The 20,960-nt window shown below is 43.9% G+C and overlaps 2 protein-coding genes across 3 annotated transcripts in view; one reads left to right on the top strand and one right to left on the bottom strand.

Moving 5' to 3' along the window:
- The window catches only part of LOC311127870 (transitional endoplasmic reticulum ATPase), a 29,559-nt gene extending 13,012 nt beyond the window's left edge, over window positions 1-16,547 (top strand). For both annotated transcript variants that reach the window (XM_084159767.1, XM_084159766.1), the window contains exons 9-18: window positions 9,480-9,615; window positions 9,863-9,975; window positions 10,144-10,308; window positions 10,540-10,662; window positions 12,284-12,496; window positions 12,713-12,891; window positions 13,106-13,235; window positions 13,522-13,677; window positions 15,608-15,762; window positions 16,034-16,547. In XM_084159767.1, coding sequence (XP_084015893.1) covers window positions 9,480-9,615; window positions 9,863-9,975; window positions 10,144-10,308; window positions 10,540-10,662; window positions 12,284-12,496; window positions 12,713-12,891; window positions 13,106-13,235; window positions 13,522-13,677; window positions 15,608-15,762; window positions 16,034-16,139 — 1,476 coding nt within the window. In that variant the 3' untranslated portion in view covers window positions 16,140-16,547. The remainder of the gene's footprint in view (window positions 1-9,479; window positions 9,616-9,862; window positions 9,976-10,143; window positions 10,309-10,539; window positions 10,663-12,283; window positions 12,497-12,712; window positions 12,892-13,105; window positions 13,236-13,521; window positions 13,678-15,607; window positions 15,763-16,033) is intronic.
- Window positions 16,548-16,951: 404 nt separating this feature from the next.
- On the bottom strand, window positions 16,952-18,674 carry LOC311127869 (protein huluwa-like; the record flags this gene model as incomplete). Its single annotated transcript, XM_084159765.1, has 3 exons — window positions 16,952-17,118; window positions 17,775-17,967; window positions 18,060-18,674. The coding sequence occupies 3 exons, from the start codon at window positions 18,672-18,674 to the stop codon at window positions 16,952-16,954; spliced, it is 975 nt and encodes a 324-aa protein (XP_084015891.1).
- Window positions 18,675-20,960: the final 2,286 nt, after the last annotated feature.

The raw sequence follows: 20,960 nt of genomic DNA, 5'->3' as shown, positions 1-20,960 counted from the left end.
AGGAGAACCAGGGGCTATATCTGTTCTTAGTTCTGTATTTTTTGAATGGGGCATGTTTATTTAAGATTGAGAGGAAATTACTTTTAAAGAACAACCAGGCATCCTCTACTGACGGAATGAGATCTATATCCATCCAGGATACCTGGGCCAGGTCAATTAGGAAGGCCTGCTCGCTGAAGTGTTTTAGGTAGCGTTTGACAGTGATGAGGGGTGGTTGTTTGAGATCCTGGTTGAAGACAGCGGAGGTGTATTTAGAGGGTAAGTTAGTCAGGATGATATCTATGAGGGTACCCATGTTTACGGATTTAGGGTTGTACCTGGTAGGTTCGTTGATAATTTGTGTGAGATTGGAGGTCATCTAGTTTGGATTGTAGGATGGCCGGGGTAAAAAGCATATCCCAATTTAGGTCACCAACTCTGAGGATAAATGGGGGGCAATCAATTCACATATGGTGTCCAGGGCACAGCTGGGGGCTGTGGGGGGTCTGTAGCAAGCGGCAACAGTGAGAGACTTATTTTTGGTAAGGTGGATTTTTAGAAGTAGAAGCTCAAACTGTTTGGGCACAGACCTGGATAGTATGATAGAGCTCTGCAGGCTCTCTCTACAGTAGATTGCAACTCCATCCCCTTTGGCAGTTCTATCTAGACGGAAAATGTTGTAGTTGGGGATGGAAATTTAAGGCAGGATTCAGACACTGCTAGAACATCAGGGTTGGCGGAGTGTGCTAACGCAGTGAATAACTCAAACTTAGGAAGGAGGCTTCTGATGTTAACGTGCAGAAAACCAAGGCTTTTACGGTTACAGAAGTCAACAAATGATAGCTCCTGGGGAGTAGGAGTGATACTGGGGGCTGCAGGGCCTGGGTTAGCCTCTACATCACCAGAGGAACAGAGGAGGACTAGAATAAGGATACGGCTAAAGGCTTTACGAACTGGTCTTCTAGTGCGTTGGGTACAGAGAATAAAGGGGGCAGATTTCCGGGCGTTGTAGAAAAGATTCAGGGCATTATGTACAGACAAGGATATGGAAGGATATGAGTACAGTGGAGGTAAACCTAAGCGTTGGGTAACAATGAAAGAGAGAGCATCACTGGAGGCACCGATTGAGCTGGTCTCGGTGTGTATGGGGGGTGGAACAAAGGAGCTATTTGAGGCAGTTTGAGAGGGACTTGGGGTTCTACAGTGAAATTGTATAATAAGAACTAACTGGAACAGCAATAGGCAAGGCATATTGACATGGGAGAGAGGCATAAAGCAATCACAGGTGTTACTAGAGAGAGCTAAGACAACCACTGGTAATGGCGATAAAGTTTGGGCTGAGGCTAAACAGAATAAACAGGACAGGGTACTGTGTAAAGGAACAGTCAAGCAGGCATCAGCTGTGCAGCTGAGTGATCATAAGGTCCAGTGAACAGCAATGTGTGAGTCTGAGAGCAGTTCAAATTAGTGCTTCAGCACAGCGAGCAGGAAGTACGGTTGTAGTTTGCGTGTGCTAGCGGGCCGGGGCTAGCAGATGGATCTTCGTGGTCGTTGCAACGGGAAGCCTGTTGAAACCACAGACGATTACGTAGGCAGACCAGTCGTGATGGATCGGCAGGGCTCCGTGTCGACTCTAGGAGGTCCCGTCCGGTTGACAGAGAGGTAGATAGCCGGGAGATGTGCCTGACTCAAGGCTAGTTCAAGGCTGATTAGCCAACAACAACGTTCATTTGGTTGCAGCTAGCTAGTTGCGATTATCCAGTGTTAAAGGTCCAGTGATTCAGTGATTCCGGCAGAAAATCCGATAGGTTCTGGGTCGATAACTCGCTGTGCAGGCAGTGCAGACTGGCCGATAATAGTCCAGGCTAGAGCTGGCTGGTAGGTAGTGTAGGCCACGGACAATGGAGAAAAGCCGCTAACGGTGGCTAATAGCAAGTAGCTAGTTAGCTGGTTAGCTGGCTACTCCCGTCCGGTAGACAGAGAGGTAGATAGCTGGGGCTAGCTCAAGGCTAACTGGTGCTACGGGGGCAGTGGTGATTAGCCTACAGCAACATCCATTCGACATCCATTCGGTTGCGGCTAGCTAGATCCGGTGTTAAGGTCCAGTGATTCAGTTATTCCGGCAGAAAATCTGATGTTCTGGGTGAAAACCGCTAATAGCAAGTAGCTAGTTAGCTGGTTGGCTAGTTTCAACTGGAGATTCTAGATAAAGGTGAGTAAATAATAGAATCCGTTCCACATTGAGTGAGGCGGGTTGCAGGAAAGTATATTTAGTAGAGGGATAAAAAGTGTGATAGGGAAATATATACGTAAAATAAAATAAAAAATAAAAAAAACAGGCTATTTACATGGATACACAAGAGAACACGACCGCACTGTTACGCTATCTTGGGTATGGTCCCATGTTTCATGATCTGAAATCAAATATCCCAGACATGTTCCATACGCACAAAAAGCTTCTCTCAAATGTTGTCCACAAATGTGTTTACATCCCTGTTAGTGAGCATTTATCATTTGCCAATATCATCCATGATCATTACATAGGTGCACCTTGTACTGGGGATAATAAAATGCCACTCTAAAATGTGCAGTTTTTTCACAACACAATGCCACAGATGTCTCAAGTTTTGAGGGAGCGTGCAATTGGCATGCTGACTGCAGGAATGACCTCCAGAGCGGTTGCCAGAGTTGAATGTTCATTTCTTTACCATAAGCCGCCTCCAACGTCGTTTTAGAGAATTTTGCAGTATGTCCAACCGACCTCACAACCGCAGTATGGCGTCGTGTGGGCGAGCGGTTTGCTGATGTCAATGTTGTGAAGAGTGACCCATGGTGGTATTATGGTGTGGGCATGCATAAGCTACAAGCAACGAACACAATTGTCTTTTATTGATGGTAATTTGAATGCATAGAGATACCGTGATGAGATCTTGAGGCCCACTGTCGTGCCATTCATCCGATTCAGCATGATAATGCACAGCCCCATGTTGCAAGGATCTGTACACAATTCCTGGAAGCTGAAACTGTCCCAGTTCTTCCATGGCGTGCATACTCACCAGAAATGTCACCCATTAAGCATGTTTGGGATGCTCTGGATCGATGTGCACAACCGCGTGTTCCAGTTCTTGCCAATATCCAGCAACTTCGCACAGCCATTGAAGAGGAGTGGGACAACATTCCACAGGCCACAATCAACAGCCTGATCAACTCTATGCAAAGGAGATGTGTCGCGCTGCATGAAGCAAATGGTGGTCACACCAGATACTGACTGGTTTTCTAATCCACACCCTTACCTTTTTTTTAAGGTGTCTGTATTCCCAGTCATGTGAAATCCATAGATTAGGGCCTAATGAATTTATTTCAATTGACTGATTTCCTTTATATAAACTGTAACTCAGTAAAATCTTTGAAATTATTGCATGTTGCGTTTATTTTTGTTCAGTATAGATCAACCTCACAGGAACTTATTTTAGCAGGTGACCTAAATCATGCATTCAGCAAGTTAGACACACATGGCAATAAAAAAGGGAAATTCAAGGAACCTCCAAAGGGGCTGAAAAACGTAATCTCTACAAATATTCTACAGAACACCTGGAGATTATTATTCCCAACTACAAAAGACAACAACAAAAAATAAGAAAAGCTGTTCAAGAATCTACTACATTTTTATTTCCAGAAATGCACTCAACAATATACTGTGTTCTAAAATCCATGATAGTGGTATCGGATCATTCTCCTGTATCATGCTTAATTACACCAACAGAAAATGCACTTAGTGACAGAATATGGAGAATCAACAGCGCATCGTCAAGACCCTACATTTATTAAATCCATAAACTAAAAAATGAAGACCTTTTACAAATGTAGACAGAGGACAGAGAAAAGCAGACCAACAACATAATTTGGGATGCTTTTAAGACATACATTATCAATCCCCTAATCTCATACTCTGCAAAAGTAAAATATGAGTTTGATTTATTTTTCTTTAATTTACATTTCTATCTTAGAAAAAAGCCCATAACAAATCTATACAAGGTAAAGAAGGGAATACAATTTCTGATTTTAAGCAAGAATAAGATATTTTACTCTTGGAGAGCCAACAACTACAGGTTAAACTCAAATAAAGCATACTATTTAATGGCAAACAAACCTGGTAAACACCTCGCAGCCCTCGCAAAACGAATACACGCCAAACCAGTTATAGTTTCAAAAGGATAAGGATTAATTAGAAACAATGCTATTAATCATTCTAAAAGCTTCTATGAAAATCGATATAAATCAGAATTAAACAACCATTGGACTGATCCTACAGTCTTCTTAGACTCAACAACCTTGAAGCAACTATCAGTAGATTTTTTTTTTTTATCACACAAAAAATGGAATTCACCCAAAAAGAAATATTAGACACTTAAAACATTTGCGAGGAGAAAAGCACCAGGGATGGACTGCTTTCCCATAACATTTTATTTGATATTCTGGGACAAAGTAGAGCCCCTATTTATTCAAATGACAACACGCATCACTCACTTCAGTGCTTCTGAGTTCCATGTATCAAACTGTTATTTCAGTTATATTAAAACCAGGAAAATCTGGAGTCCATAAAATAATAACAAAACTAATAAGCAACGGAATGGCAAAAGTATTACCAGACTTGATACATATTAATCAAACAAGGTTTGTTAAAAATAGACACTTACAAATACAAGAACATGTTTTAGTATAATACAATGTGCTAAAAAAACAAGATGTAGATTTATGAATAATGGCTGTTGATGCCGAAAAGGCTTTCGACCATCTTGAATGGCCTTTTCTATTCAAAACTTTAGACGCATTCAACTTTCCAGCTTCATAAAAATATTATATAAATATCCTAAAACAAAAATGTATACAAATAATACATTATCTGATCAAATTGCTTTAGAAAGGGGTACAAGACAGGGATGTACTCTCTCCCCCATCCTGTTTGGACTGGCAATTGAACCGCTTGTTGAAAGAATTAGACAGGACCCAAACGTAACAGATATTGGTAAACATGAATATAAACTAAACGTATTTGCTGACAATCTCCTGATATACCTGACTAATATTGAAAACTCAATGCCTCCTTGTTAAATATTTTAGGAATATTCTAAGATCTCAGGATATAAAACTTGCGTGGAAAGAAATGGCAATAGGAAAAAGGGTTCATAGCTTTCACCTGGTCAGTCTGTCATGGAAATAGCATGATTTGTACACTCAGTGTATAAAGGTAACTTTATCCCAGATGTTTTTTAAACTATACTCTGCCATAAGACGTTATATGGGCAAATAAAAAAATGAAAGTTTTATATATCCCTAAATCTGAGGGTGGTTTTAACCAGATTTGTAATTGTATCAACTCGCCACACAAGGCTTTTACTTGCAACATATTGTTAAATGCACTAAAGAGGAATATTGAAGATGTACATGTCATCCCCAGTGTCACGCCCTGGCTCAGGGGACACTGTTATGTTGAGCCAGGGTGTGTAGATTTCTGCGTTGTAGGTCTAGTTGTTTCTTTTCTATGTTGCCAGTGTGGTTTCAATCAGAGGCAACGAGTGTCAGCTGTGGCTGGTTGTCTCTGATTGGGAACCACATTTAAACAGGCTGTTTTCCCACAATAGTTGTGGGATCTTGTTCTAGTTGGTTTGTGTTAGACCGTTGACTGTCACGTTATCGTTTTTGTTGTTTTGATCGTGTATCACCTATAATAAATATGTTCGCATTCAACGCTGCGCCTTGGTCCTCCTCTCTTACCGACGATCGTGACAGAAGATCCCACCAGAACTGGACCAAGCAGCGGGTCCAGGTGCCATCGCCAGGGAAATCCCTAGCGGATATCCAGCGCCTCCTCGACTGGGTCAAGCCGGGTGAGGAAGAGAGGGGCTTGACGTGGAAGCAGAAGGGCGAAAGGCTGGCGAGAAGTATGGAGACCTGGTCCACGGGTAGGAGTGAAGCCCATACATTTTTTTAGGGGGGGGCTAACGCCGTGGACGACGGGCCAGCAGGAGACCGCGACAGAGCGGCCCAGCGGGTTGGCAGAGGAGGCCGCCAGGTTACGGGGGCCACTGGTCGAAGAGGGGATGGAAGGTGTAGAGGCACGGCGAAGGGTACTGGGGTGTGTTACCAGTCCGGTCCGGCCCGTTCCAGATCCCTGCGTAGGGCCAGTGGTGTGTGTCCCCAGTACGGTCCGGCCTGTTCCTGCTCCCCGCACCAAGCCTATGGTGCACGTCGCCAGCCCGGCCCGGCCTGCTCCTGCACCCTGCACCAAGCCAATGGTGCGCATCGCCAGCCCGGTCCGGCCCGCTCCTGCTCCCCACACCAAGCCAGTGGTGTGCGTCGTCAGCCCGGCACGGCCCGTGCCTGTTCCCCACACCAAGCCAGTGGTGCGCATCGCCAGCCCGGTCCGGCCCGCTCCTGCTCCCCACACCAAGCCAGTGGTGCGCGTCGCCAGCCCGGCATGGCCCGTGCCTGTTCCCCACACCAAGCCAGTGGTGTGCGTCGTCAGCCCGGCACGGCTCGTGCCTGTTCCCCACACCAAGCCAGTGGTGTGCGTCGTCAGTCCGGCACGTCCCGTGCCTGTTCCACCGTTGCCTGGTCCGGCACCGGTCAGATGCTTCACGCCGGAGCTAGAGCAATCTGCTCCACCAATGTGCAGTCCAGCTCCGGCCAGCGGGGCCAGACCGGACCAGGGGTACTTTGGGGGGTTGGAGAGGGAGCGGGGATCAGGCCCGGAGCCGGATCCACCGCCTAGGCGGAGTGCCCACCCGGTCCCTCCCCTGTGGTATTTGGTTGGCACGGTCGGAGTCCGCGCCTTTAGGGGGGGGTACTGTCACGCCCTGGCTCTGGGGACACTGTTATGTTGAGCCAGGGTGTGTAGATTTCTGTGTTGTAGGTCTAGTTGTTTCTTTTCTATGTTGCCAGTGTGGTTCTCAATCAGAGGCAACGAGTGTCAGCTGTGGCTGGTTGTCTCTGATTGGGAACCACATTTAAACAGGCTGTTTTCCCACAATAGTTGTGGGATCTTGTTCTAGTTGGTTTGTGTTTGACCGTTGACTGTCACGTTATCGTTTTTGTTGTTTTGATCGTGTATCACCTATAATAAATATGTTCGCATTCAACGCTGCGCCTTGGTCCTCCTCTCTTACCGACGATCGTGACACCCAGAACCTTTTCACATGTTTGTTTTCAAAGGAAGGCGCTAAGAACATTAACTTCATAGTTAAGAACACTATAACAACATGGAAGAAAATGAAAAGTATTCTACAACGACCAATATCACTCCGTAAACCACTCCCCTATGGAACAATCCGTTGATAGCTTTTCAGAATTCACCGATAAATTGGCCCACGTAAATGATAGTATAGGAAATGGTAATAGGAAATAAAATGATTTCCATGACAGAAGTAAAAAGCAATTTTGGACTGACCAGTGTAGACGTTTTCAAATATATGCAACTTAAAAGTTTATCACGAAATTTCGACCTGAAAGCTTTTGGACATCCGAGCAATGTTGAAGGAATCCTATTTGACTCAAAGATACTCATATGATAGGTAAGATATAATTTAACAAAACCTTGCAGAGAGCATATCCAACTGACAATAAGAATTAACTATTGGAAACAAGATTAAAATAACTGAGTGCATTCAGAAAAGTATTCAGACCCCTTGACTTTTTCCACATTTTGTTACTTTAGTCTTATTCTAAAATATATTGAATTACCCCATAATAACGAAGTGAAAACAGGTTTTTAGAAATGTTTGTAAATGTATAAAATAAAAAAATACCTTTATGTAAATAAGTATTTAGACCCTTTGCTATGAGACTCGAAATTGAAATCAGGTGCATCCTGTTTCCATTGATCATCCTTGATGTTTCTACAACTTGATTGGAGTCCACCTGTGGTAAATGCAATTGATTGGACATGATTTGGAAAGGCACACACCTGTCTATATAAGGTCCCACAGCTGACAGTGCATGTCAGAGCAAAAATCAAGCCATGAGATCGAAGGAATCGTCCGTAGAGCTCAGAGACAGGATTGTGTCGAGGCACAGATCTGGGGAAGGGTACCAAAAAATGTGTGCAGCATTGAAGGTCCCCAAGAACACAGTGGCCACCATCATTATTAAATGGAAGAAGTTTGGAACCACCAAGACTCTTCCTAGAGCTGGCCGCCCGGCCAAACTGAGCAATCGGGAGAGAAGGGCCTTGGTCAGGGAGGTGACCAAGAACCCGATGGTCACTGACAGAGCTCCAGAGTTCCTCTGTGGGGATGGGAGAATCTTCCAGAAGGACAACCATCTCTGCAGCACTCCACCAAACAGACCTTTTATGGTAGAATGGTCAGACGGAAGCCACTCCTCAGTAAAAGGCACATGACAGCCCGCTTGGAGTTTGCCAAAAGGCACCTAAAGGACTCTCAGACCATGAGAAACAAGATTCTCTGGTCTGATGAAACCAAGAATGAACTCTTTGGCCTGAATGCCAAGCGTCACATCTGAGGAAACCTGGCACCATCCCTACGGTAAAGCATGGTGGTGGCAGCATGTTGTGAGGATGTTTTTCAGCGGCAGGGACTGGGAGACTAGTCAGGATTGAGGGAAAGATGAACGGAACAAAGTACAGAGATCCTTGATGAAAACCTGCTCCAGAGCGCTCAGACTGGGGCGAAGGTTCACCTTCCAACAGGACAACGACCCTAAGCACACAGCCAAGACAACGCAGGAGTGGGTTTGGGACAAGTCTCTGAATGTCCTTGAGGGGCCCAGCCACAGATCCCGGACTTGAACCCGATCGAACATCTCTGGAGAGACCTGAAAATAGCTGTGCAGCGATGCTCCCCATCGAACCTGACAGGGATTGAGAGGATCTGCAGAGAAGAATGGAAGAATCTCCCCAAATACAGGTGTGCCAAGCTTGTAGCGTCATACCCAAGAAGACTTGAGGCTGTAATCGCTGCCAAAGGTGTTTCAACAAATGACTGAGTAAATGGTCTGAATACTTATGTAAATGTATTCAGTTTTTACTTTATTTTTTACAAAAAAAACAAAAATTAAAAACCTGTTTTTGCTTTGTCATTATGGGGTATTGTGTGTAGATTGAGGATGAAAAAATAGTTTAATCTATTTTAAAATAAGGCTGTAACGTAACAAAAAGGGGTCTGAGTACTTTGAATGCACTGATTGTTTGTAACATCGAATCGCAATACATATAGAATCGTGATAATCACAGTACATGTCGTATACTTAGTGATATCGTATCATAAGGTCCCTGGCAATTCCCAGCCCAAGCTGCAAGTTAGTATTTCGTTGGACGGTATATACCGTGTGTCCTGTACATACGACTAATACAACTTGTAACTTGGGTCTTTAGGACCAGGGTTGAATGACACTACAGTAAATTCACTATACCCCCTACCATAAACATGACCTCCTTGGGGTCAACAGAGAATGTAATTAACCCTTTATTTTGTCCTGTGCAGACACACGGTGAGGTGGAGAGGCGCATCGTGTCCCAGCTCCTCACACTCATGGACGGCCTTAAGCAGCGCGCTCACGTCATCGTCATGGCAGCCACCAACAGACCCAACAGCATTGACGCCGCCCTCAGGCGATTTGGTACGATGCCTCAGTGCACTTGTAGACCTAGAATGTAACAGTTTCAGTTCTTAAATCAAGTTCTTAGTTTTGCCAGAGGCCTCTTGTATTTGATATATTTGATGAATATCTTCCTCCTGTTTTGATTCATTGTCATTACTGCCTGTGAATCAGCAGGGTTGGTGGTAACATAGAAATTAAATGGAATTTAATATATTTATATACTGGTTAGTGAGACTGACCTTAAATGTGTGATGTTTCTCCTCAGGGCGTTTTGACAGGGAGGTGGACATTGGCATTCCTGACGCAACCGGCAGACTGGAGATCCTCCAGATCCACACCAAGAACATGAAACTGTCCGACGACGTCGACCTCGAGCAGGTGTGTGTGTATAGCACTACTGTAATTTACAGAGTGAGGTTGTCAATGTAACTCCGCCATTTTGCGTGTGTGTGAGGTAGAATGAAAAGTGATTGTGAGTGGGTTTTCAAGTGATCTCCCTGCCATATTGATGCTGTGTGTGTGACCATGTCTGTCTGTGTCCCCCAGGTTGCCAATCAGACTCACGGCCACGTGGGTGCTGACCTGGCTGCTCTCTGCTCTGAAGCCGCCCTGCAGGCCATCAGGAAGAAGATGGATCTCATCGACCTGGAGGACGAGACCATCGACGCAGAGGTCATGAACTCCCTTGCCGTCACCATGGACGACTTCAGAGTAATGAACTGGATTATTTTCTCCAACACACACAGCACTCAAAGTAGCTTCTACTGCACTGAGAACTTTATTCACCTTTCTGTTTTTCATCACTATGTAAATCTGCAGCATCCAGTATGTATTTTCGCTAATGGTCTGAGGACAGACGTAACTATTGAGCATTAGAACCAGTCGTAGCAGAGAATCGCTAAGCCAGCAGGACTAACCAGTTCTTTGTGGGTTGTGTTTCAGTGGGCTCTGAGCCAGAGCAACCCGTCTGCCCTGAGAGAGACTGTGGTGGAGGTGCCCAACATCAGCTGGGAGGACATCGGTGGTCTGGAGGACGTCAAGAGGGAACTCCAGGAGCTTGTACAGGTAGGCCATGTTCTAGTTATAGGTACATTACTGATAAGATGCAGATTTATATGCTATGAAAGCTAATGTCATTTGTTGATTTTGTATCATTAATGGGGAGAGTGAGGAGTCTGAATGATGAATCCCTGTCATAGTTAACCTTTTCACACGTACTAACAAACGGGTGTGATCATTCTACAGTGGTCCCTGCAGCATACGTTCAAACCAGTGTGATTAGAACGCTTATTTAGAACGTCCAGTTTCGATTGACGCAACAGTCAGCATTTGAGCTAGCCACACTGTTTTTTCACAGAAACATTTTGCACAAACACAGTCCTTACAAAGTTATGTCCTGAATGTGACCAGTTTTTATTTTTGGATGCAATGTTCAGACATTCCCAGAAGTAGCGACAGCATACATAATCACCCAAACCGGGAAATGTAGGCTACATTAGTCCTAGCGCTAACTGAGGAAAGATTGTCGTAACACAAGCGGTCATATTTAGATAACTCTCGGCTGTCAGAAACCACAATATGAATTAGCTAATAGCAATTACTATTTAATTCATCACATCACGGGTGAGCTCACCATTGATCTAAATAATTGAGTAAAATACTTTCTAGAAATCTAAAGTAATCTGACGATGGGTAGTTTGTGCACGGCGCCATGTTTTTTTTTTCTTCTTCGTCAACCAAAGATAATAAGAGGAGATAAGATGAGTTTGGTCTGTTTGCAGTATGCATGTTGAAGGGTGTGTGTCGTCTACGATCATTCACTGCCCTTCATTCACTTCTGGAAGTTTACCCTTCACCTCATTATAACATCTTTGGTCTGACAGACGTTTACGTGACACTCAGAATGCATTGTATAATGTCAACAAACATGGCGCCACACAAATCTGGCAAATAGCTTAGCATTAGCTCGATATAATCAGCAGACCCCTCAAAAAAAGTATTTTACACACATCATAGGTGTCCATTACAATCTATGCAATAATCAGAATGCATAATTTGTCACTAGTACTTGAAAATGTTAACTGTAAATACATTATGCTCCATACATATACATACACTGTATGCTACAGTAGAAACGACAACACGAAAAACAGAAAATAAGGCACTTCCTTTGATAGGAACGCACACATGTCCAAAGTTATTATTTGTAAGGAAAACAACAAGGAAGGCAATGTGAGCGCCAGACAGGAAATGTTCCAGTTCATGCAAGACTGCGCAAATGTCTGCATACTTCATCTGTGGAAACATTGGTGAAGTGCTTGGGCTCTCCTCGATTAGAGAAGTTTGTCTGGCTCAGTAAAGCCTCAAACACAAATTGTCCGCAACACTGAAATGGGCTACTTCTATGTGAATTAATGAGGAGGCGGAACACACCTCAATTCAAACTGTTAGAAAATCATTTGAAATTGACAAGTTGAAACATAGCTTATAGATAATTAGCAGGCAGCACGTGTTAACTGTCATGTTGCGTATCAATCACATTTTGGAACAGTGAGTTCATTCTGACATCACATGCATAAAACAACTCACGCTGGGGCGACCGTTAGCGATATTTGGAACTCACGTAGGAAAAGGTTAATTAACGGTTTGATTAACCTTCATGGCCTGCTTTTCTTCTTCTCTTCAGTACCCAGTGGAGCACCCAGACAAGTTCTTGAAGTTCGGCATGACCCCATCCAAGGGAGTGCTGTTCTACGGGCCCCCAGGTTGCGGTAAGACCCTGCTGGCCAAGGCCATTGCCAACGAGTGCCAGGCCAACTTCATCTCCATCAAAGGGCCTGAGTTGCTCACCATGTGGTTCGGAGAGTCCGAGGCCAATGTCCGAGAGATCTTCGACAAGGTAAGGCTAAACAGATTTATCAAGATCCCTCTAACCTCATATTTACCTGTATTATGTTCTGTATGTTGTTTTTATCGATTGTATGGCATCTAATTTGTGAGTTACACATGTACAATAGATGGTTAGTAAATGTGAAACGCTTATTCTCCTTTTCCATTGCAAAATGTTTTCTGTTGTGCCCCAATATTGTACCCTCCTAAACCCTCTGTCTTCCAGGCTCGCCAGGCCGCCCCCTGCGTGCTCTTCTTTGACGAGCTGGACTCCATCGCCAAGGCGCGTGGCGGCAACGCGGGTGATGGTGGCGGAGCAGCCGACCGCGTCATCAACCAGATCTTGACGGAGATGGATGGCATGTCCAGCAAGAAGAACGTCTTCATCATCGGTGCCACCAACAGGTTGGCCATCTTTACCCCTTACTCTGCTTCACCGTTATTCTTACTAATTGAGTTAAAACATTTTTAGCACTGGGGTTGCTGCTCTATGCAAATATGTGGTAGTCTTCCTGACCTTAGTTGAATGCACTTTGTTCTTAGGTGGACAATAAGGTACTGTATAATGAGATATAGAAATGTAGGTTAAGCTAAATGACTAAACTGTGTGCTGTACCAGGCCTGATATCATCGACCCGGCAATCCTGAGGCCCGGCAGACTGGACCAGCTCATCTATATCCCCCTGCCAGACGAGAAGTCCCGCATAAACATCCTCGGAGCCAACCTCAGGAAGTCACCCATCGCCAAGGCAAGCCTCTATCTATTTATATGTGTATCTGGCCATGCACTGACATTGTGCTGACTAAACTGTTTTTCCCACCTCGGTCAGCATGTTCTGATGTGAGCGGTTGGGGCTCATCAAATGTCTTCATTCCAGGCTGGGCTACATGTAATGGGTTTGTGGGAAAAGATGTTGATGATATGGAAATTGCTGTTTGTGTGAGAAATATAAAATGTGTTTTATAATCCCATTTACTGTTTGATCTTTGTCTGGAAGTGGTTTTAACACTCCCTCCACCCCTGTCTAATTATAGGATGTGGACCTGGATTTCTTGGCCAAGATGACCAATGGTTTCTCTGGAGCTGACCTGACAGAGATCTGCCAGAGGGCCTGTAAGATGGCCATCAGGGAGTCCATCGAGAACGAGATCAGGAGGGAGCGGGAGAGACAGACCAACCCCTCAGCAATGGTGAGTTTAGTCACTAATCTTTATTTGTTCAATGACGCAGTCTAAACTATAGCTAACTTTGGTGCATCGTGAAGCCTGGATAATGTAGGATCTGGGCAAATCACCAGCAGATTTAATTTCAGGAAGAAACAAAACAACATTTTTGGGCCATCTGTATTCATTATTAAATGACTGAGTAAATCAACTGGGGCACTTCTTTGATTTCTATTAATTATTTATACACAGGAAGTATTTTTTATTTTGCAAGGGAGTAGGGATAATGCATTTAACCTTAAACCGATTCACACACATACGGAGGAAGAGAAGGCGTGATTGTATTTTGTAGATACAGTGGGGGAAAAAAGTATTTAGTCAGCCACCAATTGTGCAAGTTCTCCCACTTAAAAAGATGAGAGGCCTGTAATTTTCATCATAGGTACACGTCAACTATGACAGACAAAATGAGAACACATTTTCCAGAAAATCACATTGTAGGATTTTTTATGAATTTATTTGCAAATTATGGTGGAAAATAAGTATTTGGTCAATAACAAAGGTTTCTCAATACTTTGTTATATACCCTTTGTTGGCAATGACACAGGTCAAACGTTTTCTGTAAGTCTTCACAAGGTTTTCACACACTGTTGCTGGTATTTTGGCCCATTCCTCCATGCAGATCTCCTCTAGAGCAGTGATGTTTTGGGGCTGTCGCTGGGCAACACGGACTTTCAACTCCCTCCAAAGATTTTCTATGGGGTTGAGATCTGGAGACTGGCTAGGCCACTCCAGGACCTTAATGCTTCTTACGAAGCCACTCCTTCGTTGCCCGGGCGGTGTGTTTGGGATCATTGTCATGCTGAAAGACCCAGCCACGTTTCATCTTCAATGCCCTTGCTGATGGAAGTTTTCACTCAAAATCTCACGATACATGGCCCCATTCATTCTTTCCTTTACACGGATCAGTCGTCCTGGTCCCTTTGCAGAAAAACAGCCCCAAAGCATGATGTTTCCACCCCCATGCTTCACAGTAGGTATGGTGTTCTTTGGATGCAACTCAGCATTCTTTGTCCTCCAAACACGACGAGTTGAGTTTTTACCAAAAAGTTCTATTTTGGTTTCATCTGACCATATGACATTCTCCCAATCCTCTTCTGGATCATCCAAATGCACTCTAGCAAACTTCAGACGGGCCTGGACATGTACTGGCTTAAGCAGGGAGACACGTCTGGCACTGCAGGATTTGAGTCCCTGGCGGCGTAGTGTGTTACTGATGGTAGGCTTTGTTACTTTGGTCCAAGCTCTCTGCAGGTCATTCACTAGGTCCCCCCGTGTGGTTCTGGGATTTTTGCTCACCGTTCTTGTGATCATTTTGACCCCACGGGGTGAGATCTTGCGTGGAGCCCCAGATCGAGGGAGATTATCAGTGGTCTTGTATGTCTTCCATTTCCTAATAATTGCTCCCACAGTTGATTTCTTCAAACCAAGCTGCTTACCTATTGCAGATTCAGTCTTCCCAGCCTGGTGCAGGTCTACAATTTTGTTTCTGGTGTCCTTTGACAGCTCTTTGGTCTTGGCCATAGTGGAGTTTGGAGTGTGACTGTTTGAGGTTGTGGACAGGTGTCTTTTATACTGATAACAAGTTCAAACAGGTGCCATTAATACAGGTAACGAGTGGAGGACAGAGGAGCCTCTTAAAGAAGTTGTTACAGGTCTGTGAGAGCCAGAAATCTTGCTTGTTTGTAGGTGACCAAATACTTATTTTCCACCATAATTTGCAAATAAATTCATAAAAAATCATACAATGTGATTTGTCTGTCATAGTTGACGTGTACCTATGATGAAAATTACAGGCCTCTCATCTTTTTAAGTGGGAGAACTTGCACAATTGGTGGCTGACTAAATACTTTTTTTCCACACTGTATAAATTATTTAACCCCCCTTCCCCCCACAGGAGGTGGAGGAGGACGACCCTGTCCCAGAGATCCGTAAGGACCACTTTGAGGAGGCCATGCGTTTCGCCCGCCGCTCCGTCAGCGACAACGACATCCGCAAATACGAGATGTTCGCCCAGACGTTACAGCAGAGCAGAGGCTTCGGTAGTTTCCGGTAAGCAAAATGCACATAACACATAGCGGATGATGGTGTTGAATAGTACTGTTACCTAACTCCGCTCCCATGTGTCCTAGATAATTTATAGCCTATATACACCACCAGTGGGGAACATTCATTCAACTTTTCTTCTTACAAAGTACATCTATTCTATGTACAGCTAACAAGCCATGTGTTTTACATAAGGAATGTACTGGCACTACCAAGCCGTCTCGCCCTGATATGTACTGTACTGAGCTGAACAATTCCTCTCCCGTCCTCGTCTCAGGTTCCCCACTAACTCTGCGCCAGGTGCCGGGCCCAGCCAGGGCTCTGCTGGTGGCAGCGGTGGCACAGTCTTCAACGAGGACAACGACGACGACCTCTATGGTTAAACCGCACCATGACCCACAGTGGACCAAAGTTTCCTCATATACATTCTGGCAAAACTGTACAATGCCGCAAAATATACACAAATAATAATTCCATTACCTAAGACAAAAAAAAGCCATTATTTACAAACCTTTCTCATCCCCCTTTAATAGTTAGAGAGCATGTTGCAGCTTGTCTGTATTCTGGCATTGCAGGACTTTTTTTCAAACCTTGTAAGGACTTAAGGGTGTGTAGGGGTGGGTAGAGTACATCTGGCTTCATATGAGCAACTAATGAAGGATATAAAACTAGCCTGTTATTGAGGAAAGGGAGGGGAATTGCTTATGACTTGTCATTTATGAATATATTGGGTTGAAAAAATGTGAAAATTGAATTGTACGAAATTAAAACAATAAATTAACTGGTGAATAGTGGGTGTCAGTTTGCAATTTGTAAATTTGTGGATAGATCTTTGATAGGGGAATGAACAATACAATACAATCTTTATTGAAAACTTTAATACTGGGTGAAATCAAATGTTCAAGCAATTTTAGTGCATATAATAAATGTGCTTATTCAAGTGTAACAAACAAGAAAGTGAATAGTATAAGTGTCTTGGACATTGAATGAACATAGTTTGAGAATAAATGTGTGATTTACAAAAGTGAGTGCAATTCTTTAGAAAACTGGTGGGGGTAAAAGTTACATTTAGCTCAGTTGAAAAAGTGATAATCTGTGTTAGTGTGCTTTTTAGAATTAAATATTTGGAGAAAAAAAATGTATAGCCTAATAACAAATATTAAAATCAGTTTAAAACATTTCGTGTTCTCTGGCATCATACCCAATAATGCTTGGTATGTAATGCAGGCTTGTGATGTTTCTGTTTGGGTATATTTTTCTCCCTCACATAGCACGGGTCGTAATAGTCCCACTCCATTCCGGAGTCCCACACACCGTTGGTGAGACCGTCGCTGTCCGCGGATAAAATCCGGAGCGAGACACCTGGAGAAGCGCTTGCGTAATTAGGTTGGCAGTGGTGGAAAAAGTATCCAATTGTCATATTTGAGTAAAAGTAAAAGACACCTTAATAGAAAATGACTCAAGTAAAAGTCACCCAGTAAAATACTACTTGAGTAAAAGTCTAAAAGTATTTGGTTTTAAATATACTTAAGCATTGCAAATGCCTTATATTAAGCAAACCAGATGGCATTTTTATTTTTTCGGGATAGCCAGCGGCACACTCAGACATAATTTAAAAAACGAAACGTGTGTTTAGCGAGTCAGTCAGATCAGAGGCAGTAGGGATGACCAGGGATGTTCTCTTGACACAGTAAGTGCGTGAATTGTACCCTTTCTCTGTCGTGCTAAGCGTTCAAAATGTAAGGAGTAGCCTACTTTTGGGTGTCAGGGAAAATGTATGGAGTAAAAAGTACATTATTTTATTCAGGAATGTAGCGAAGTAAAAGTTGTCAAATATAAATAAAGTACAGATACCCCAAAAAACTACTTAAGTAGTACTTTAAGTATTTTTACTTGAGTACTTCACACCACTGTAGGTAGGCTGAGAGGGCATCGCTTTCTAATTGTGGAGAAAATATAATATTCATACTTCATGTAACTAAATGTAAAACTGTTCTAGTAGGCTAATGACAACTCACCTGCGCTTGCTCCAAAGTCGCTGTCCAATCCAGGGCCCATGGTGGAAGAGTTGTCAGATACAACAAAGCATGAGATCTCTGGAGGTATGTTACTGGCATATTCACATTCAACCATATCAAACTGGTGTTCGCCTATGTTGTTCAATAGCTCCATGGTGCTGCACCGACGCATGGGCCTCTGGTCAGGTGTTACCTGCGTGCGTAAAACAGTCATTCATCACATGTATCCAAGACAGAGTTCAAGGGTTATATAAACTAATTTTAGGTTAGAAACCACGAACTAACCCTTGAGTGTGGATTATTTAGCGCAGGTGAGTTGGGTGGTACGAGGTCAGGCCGTTCTGCCTCTGAATCACTTGACTGCGGTAGGACAGGGGCGCTTTTGCGCCATTCCATTTTGTTCCTGCTGTACATTCGTGACCTAAAGGGCTGGTCGACCCTGGAGGTGGCCTCGGCCGTTGTGGCCAATATGGTACTCTGCGCCCTCAGGGACTCCAAGACACCGCCTGTGGCCCCGTCCGGCCGGATGAATCGGATCCTCTGGTCCACTGCTGCCCTCTCCTTTGACGAAGTTCTTGAAGAACTCGAGGGCTGTGCCAGCATAGTCTCTGAAACCGAGATGTAAGCCCTTTTCCCATCTTGATTTGGCAACAATGGCGCCTCGGATATTCTGGTCATTCTCTGGCGCGTCGACAGAGTAGACTGTAAAATACTGTCGGTGTCCTCTCGTCTTTTTCTGTTCTTTGAACAAATGTGTAACTTGTAACACAGAAACAAACAGTTCAACAGCAACAGAAGAACCACGCACGGTAAGAGTAGGATAATAAGTAGCGTTAAACTGGTAATTGGCAAACCATCACTCCGATTTGAGGGTGGTGTTGATGGTCCTATTAGCGACATTTCATCACAAATAGTTTATAGGATCCAGTTCCAGAACACATAAGATTGTGATTTTGTTCAAAATTGCTTAGCCTAATTGGTTATTTTCTGTGAGCGCGCAGGTGTTTTGTGGCACCAATCAATTTCACTATCCTGTGATTGAACTCTGCACAATGAGTGCTTGGATTTTGTACTTGGCAAACCATGTGGCCATGGCATCTTAGATTTTCTGCTTCAATATCTATTCAATTTTTTTGGGTCACCACAATACATTCTGCATTTAAATGAGCATATTTTACGCCCAAAATTAATAATTTAAGCACAGTCGAAATTCACTTTTACGCACAGACAACCGAACGTAGGCCTACTCGAAAATGTGCTTATTTATAGGCATGAAATAATAACCCCAAACGCAGGTGACGAGTTAATGTCGGCTTGCTTGATGCTTGTCAGTCTTATAGAATAGGTCACATATAATCAATTACGTCACCCTGATAGCAAGCTCATATCCAAGATGCCAGTGACGCACAGGTGTATAAATATTATTGCACAATGAATAAACCAAGGATTTAGAATGACAGGATAACGTATTGGCCCAACCGCGAGGTTTTATGGTCTTCCTCTGTGGTATTATGTCGGTCCGTAAACAAATGTTATAGGTGCATGCACCAACCTTCTGTATTGGCTGTGTGTCATCCACAGGAGGTTGGTGGCACCTTAATTGGGGAAGACGGGCTCGTGGTAATGCAGTTACAAACGCACGGAGGCTTGTTGTGCAATTAAACTGAACGTCTTTACTTCAGATGAACATGTTAACCACTCATCCAATCCTCACTCCTCCGTTTACGCACAACGTGCCTGATACATTCTTAAAGCAACAGTATTCGATACTCAACTGAGCTACGACACCATATTACTGAACACAACAAATGCCTCTAGCAGAATGAGTGGAATGGTATCAAACACATGGTTTTCATGTGTTTAATGCCATTCCATTTGCCATTTTCCAGCCATTATTATGAGCCATTCTCCCCTCAGCAGCCTCCACTGGTATCAGCCTACTATTCTGTAGTATGAATTTATTACACTTTGTGAAAAATACAAATAATACATTACCTACCAACTAACCCTGCAACCTTACTGAAGCACATGTTATTCCTATCACTCTATTGGCCTTGGCCTACTCCTCTTAGGATCCCTCACCCTGGACCAATCTTCCTCTACTATGCTCTTCACTGCCTCAACCTGCCTTTCTCTCACCGGATACCTCTGATCTCCAGCGCCATGGGTACCCGTACAGTTTACATACAACTTTTTTCACCGATACTACACATTCCTTTGTCTCATTTCATGCCTAGGAATCTCCTTCCTACACTCTGCTGCCACATGACCATAAGCTTGATAGCTAAAACACTGTAATGGGTTCGGGACAAAAGCTCTCACGAGGATACCTGACACATCCTAACTTGACTTTATCTGGTAAAAACTGTATCAAAACTCAGTAGTACAGACGGTGTCTTCTCTGTTTCACCACGCTCTCCACCGGGTCTGTGTCGCACCAAACGGCGGGCATCACAGACACCGGGAATCTTCAACTTCAGTTGACCCTCCTCAACACTTAACACCACTCCAGTTATCACTACTTTCAACTGTGCCCTGCTACAGAGAGGAAAGCAAGTCACAGTTCTTGTCAGGTGATGCGGAGCGCACGCTCTCTCTGGATGGCAGAAAAGCAAAAAATCAACACAATTCCACTTTGAGTTACTTTCACTGACCCAACATTCCCCAACCTCTTCTCCACCCAACCTGACACCACATTTGACTCTGCCAGAAGGCAAGGATCCATTCTCTCCAAGCGTCACACTCCCACTGGGCCAGAATATTCTTTGTCATCAGGATGAGGCTCAAACTCCGCAGTCTTCACCACACCTGCCACCGCAGTTAATTCATCCTCTCTCGTCATGTTCAATTTCCTTCTGTAGCTCTTCAAAAAAATTATGTGTGATCCACTACTCCATATTCACTCAAAACATGTTCCACCTTTTTTTTTTTTCTGTCCGCCATCTTTTTCATCAGATCTTCCATAAGGCTTGTGCATTCCCCCATTCCATATTTACTTATGTTCCACTTTTCTCTTATTTTTCCTGTCTGCCATCTTAGCCCCACTTCATGGTCACACCGGCAGCCATTGAACAGCCTCCACTACAGGTTTTATGGTCATTGGCATGGATAGACTTTCTATGGAAGGCTAAGTCGATCCGGCAGGTGTTTTTCCCCCAAAATCCATGCGTGTTAACTATTGGCTTT

The sequence above is a fragment of the Coregonus lavaretus genome, assembly GCF_964263955.1.
Source record: "Coregonus lavaretus genome assembly, chromosome: 4".
NCBI classification, from domain to species: Eukaryota; Metazoa; Chordata; class Actinopteri; order Salmoniformes; family Salmonidae; genus Coregonus; species Coregonus lavaretus.
The sequence above is the reverse complement of the archived record's forward strand: the minus strand, read 5'-3'. Positions and strand labels throughout refer to the sequence as shown.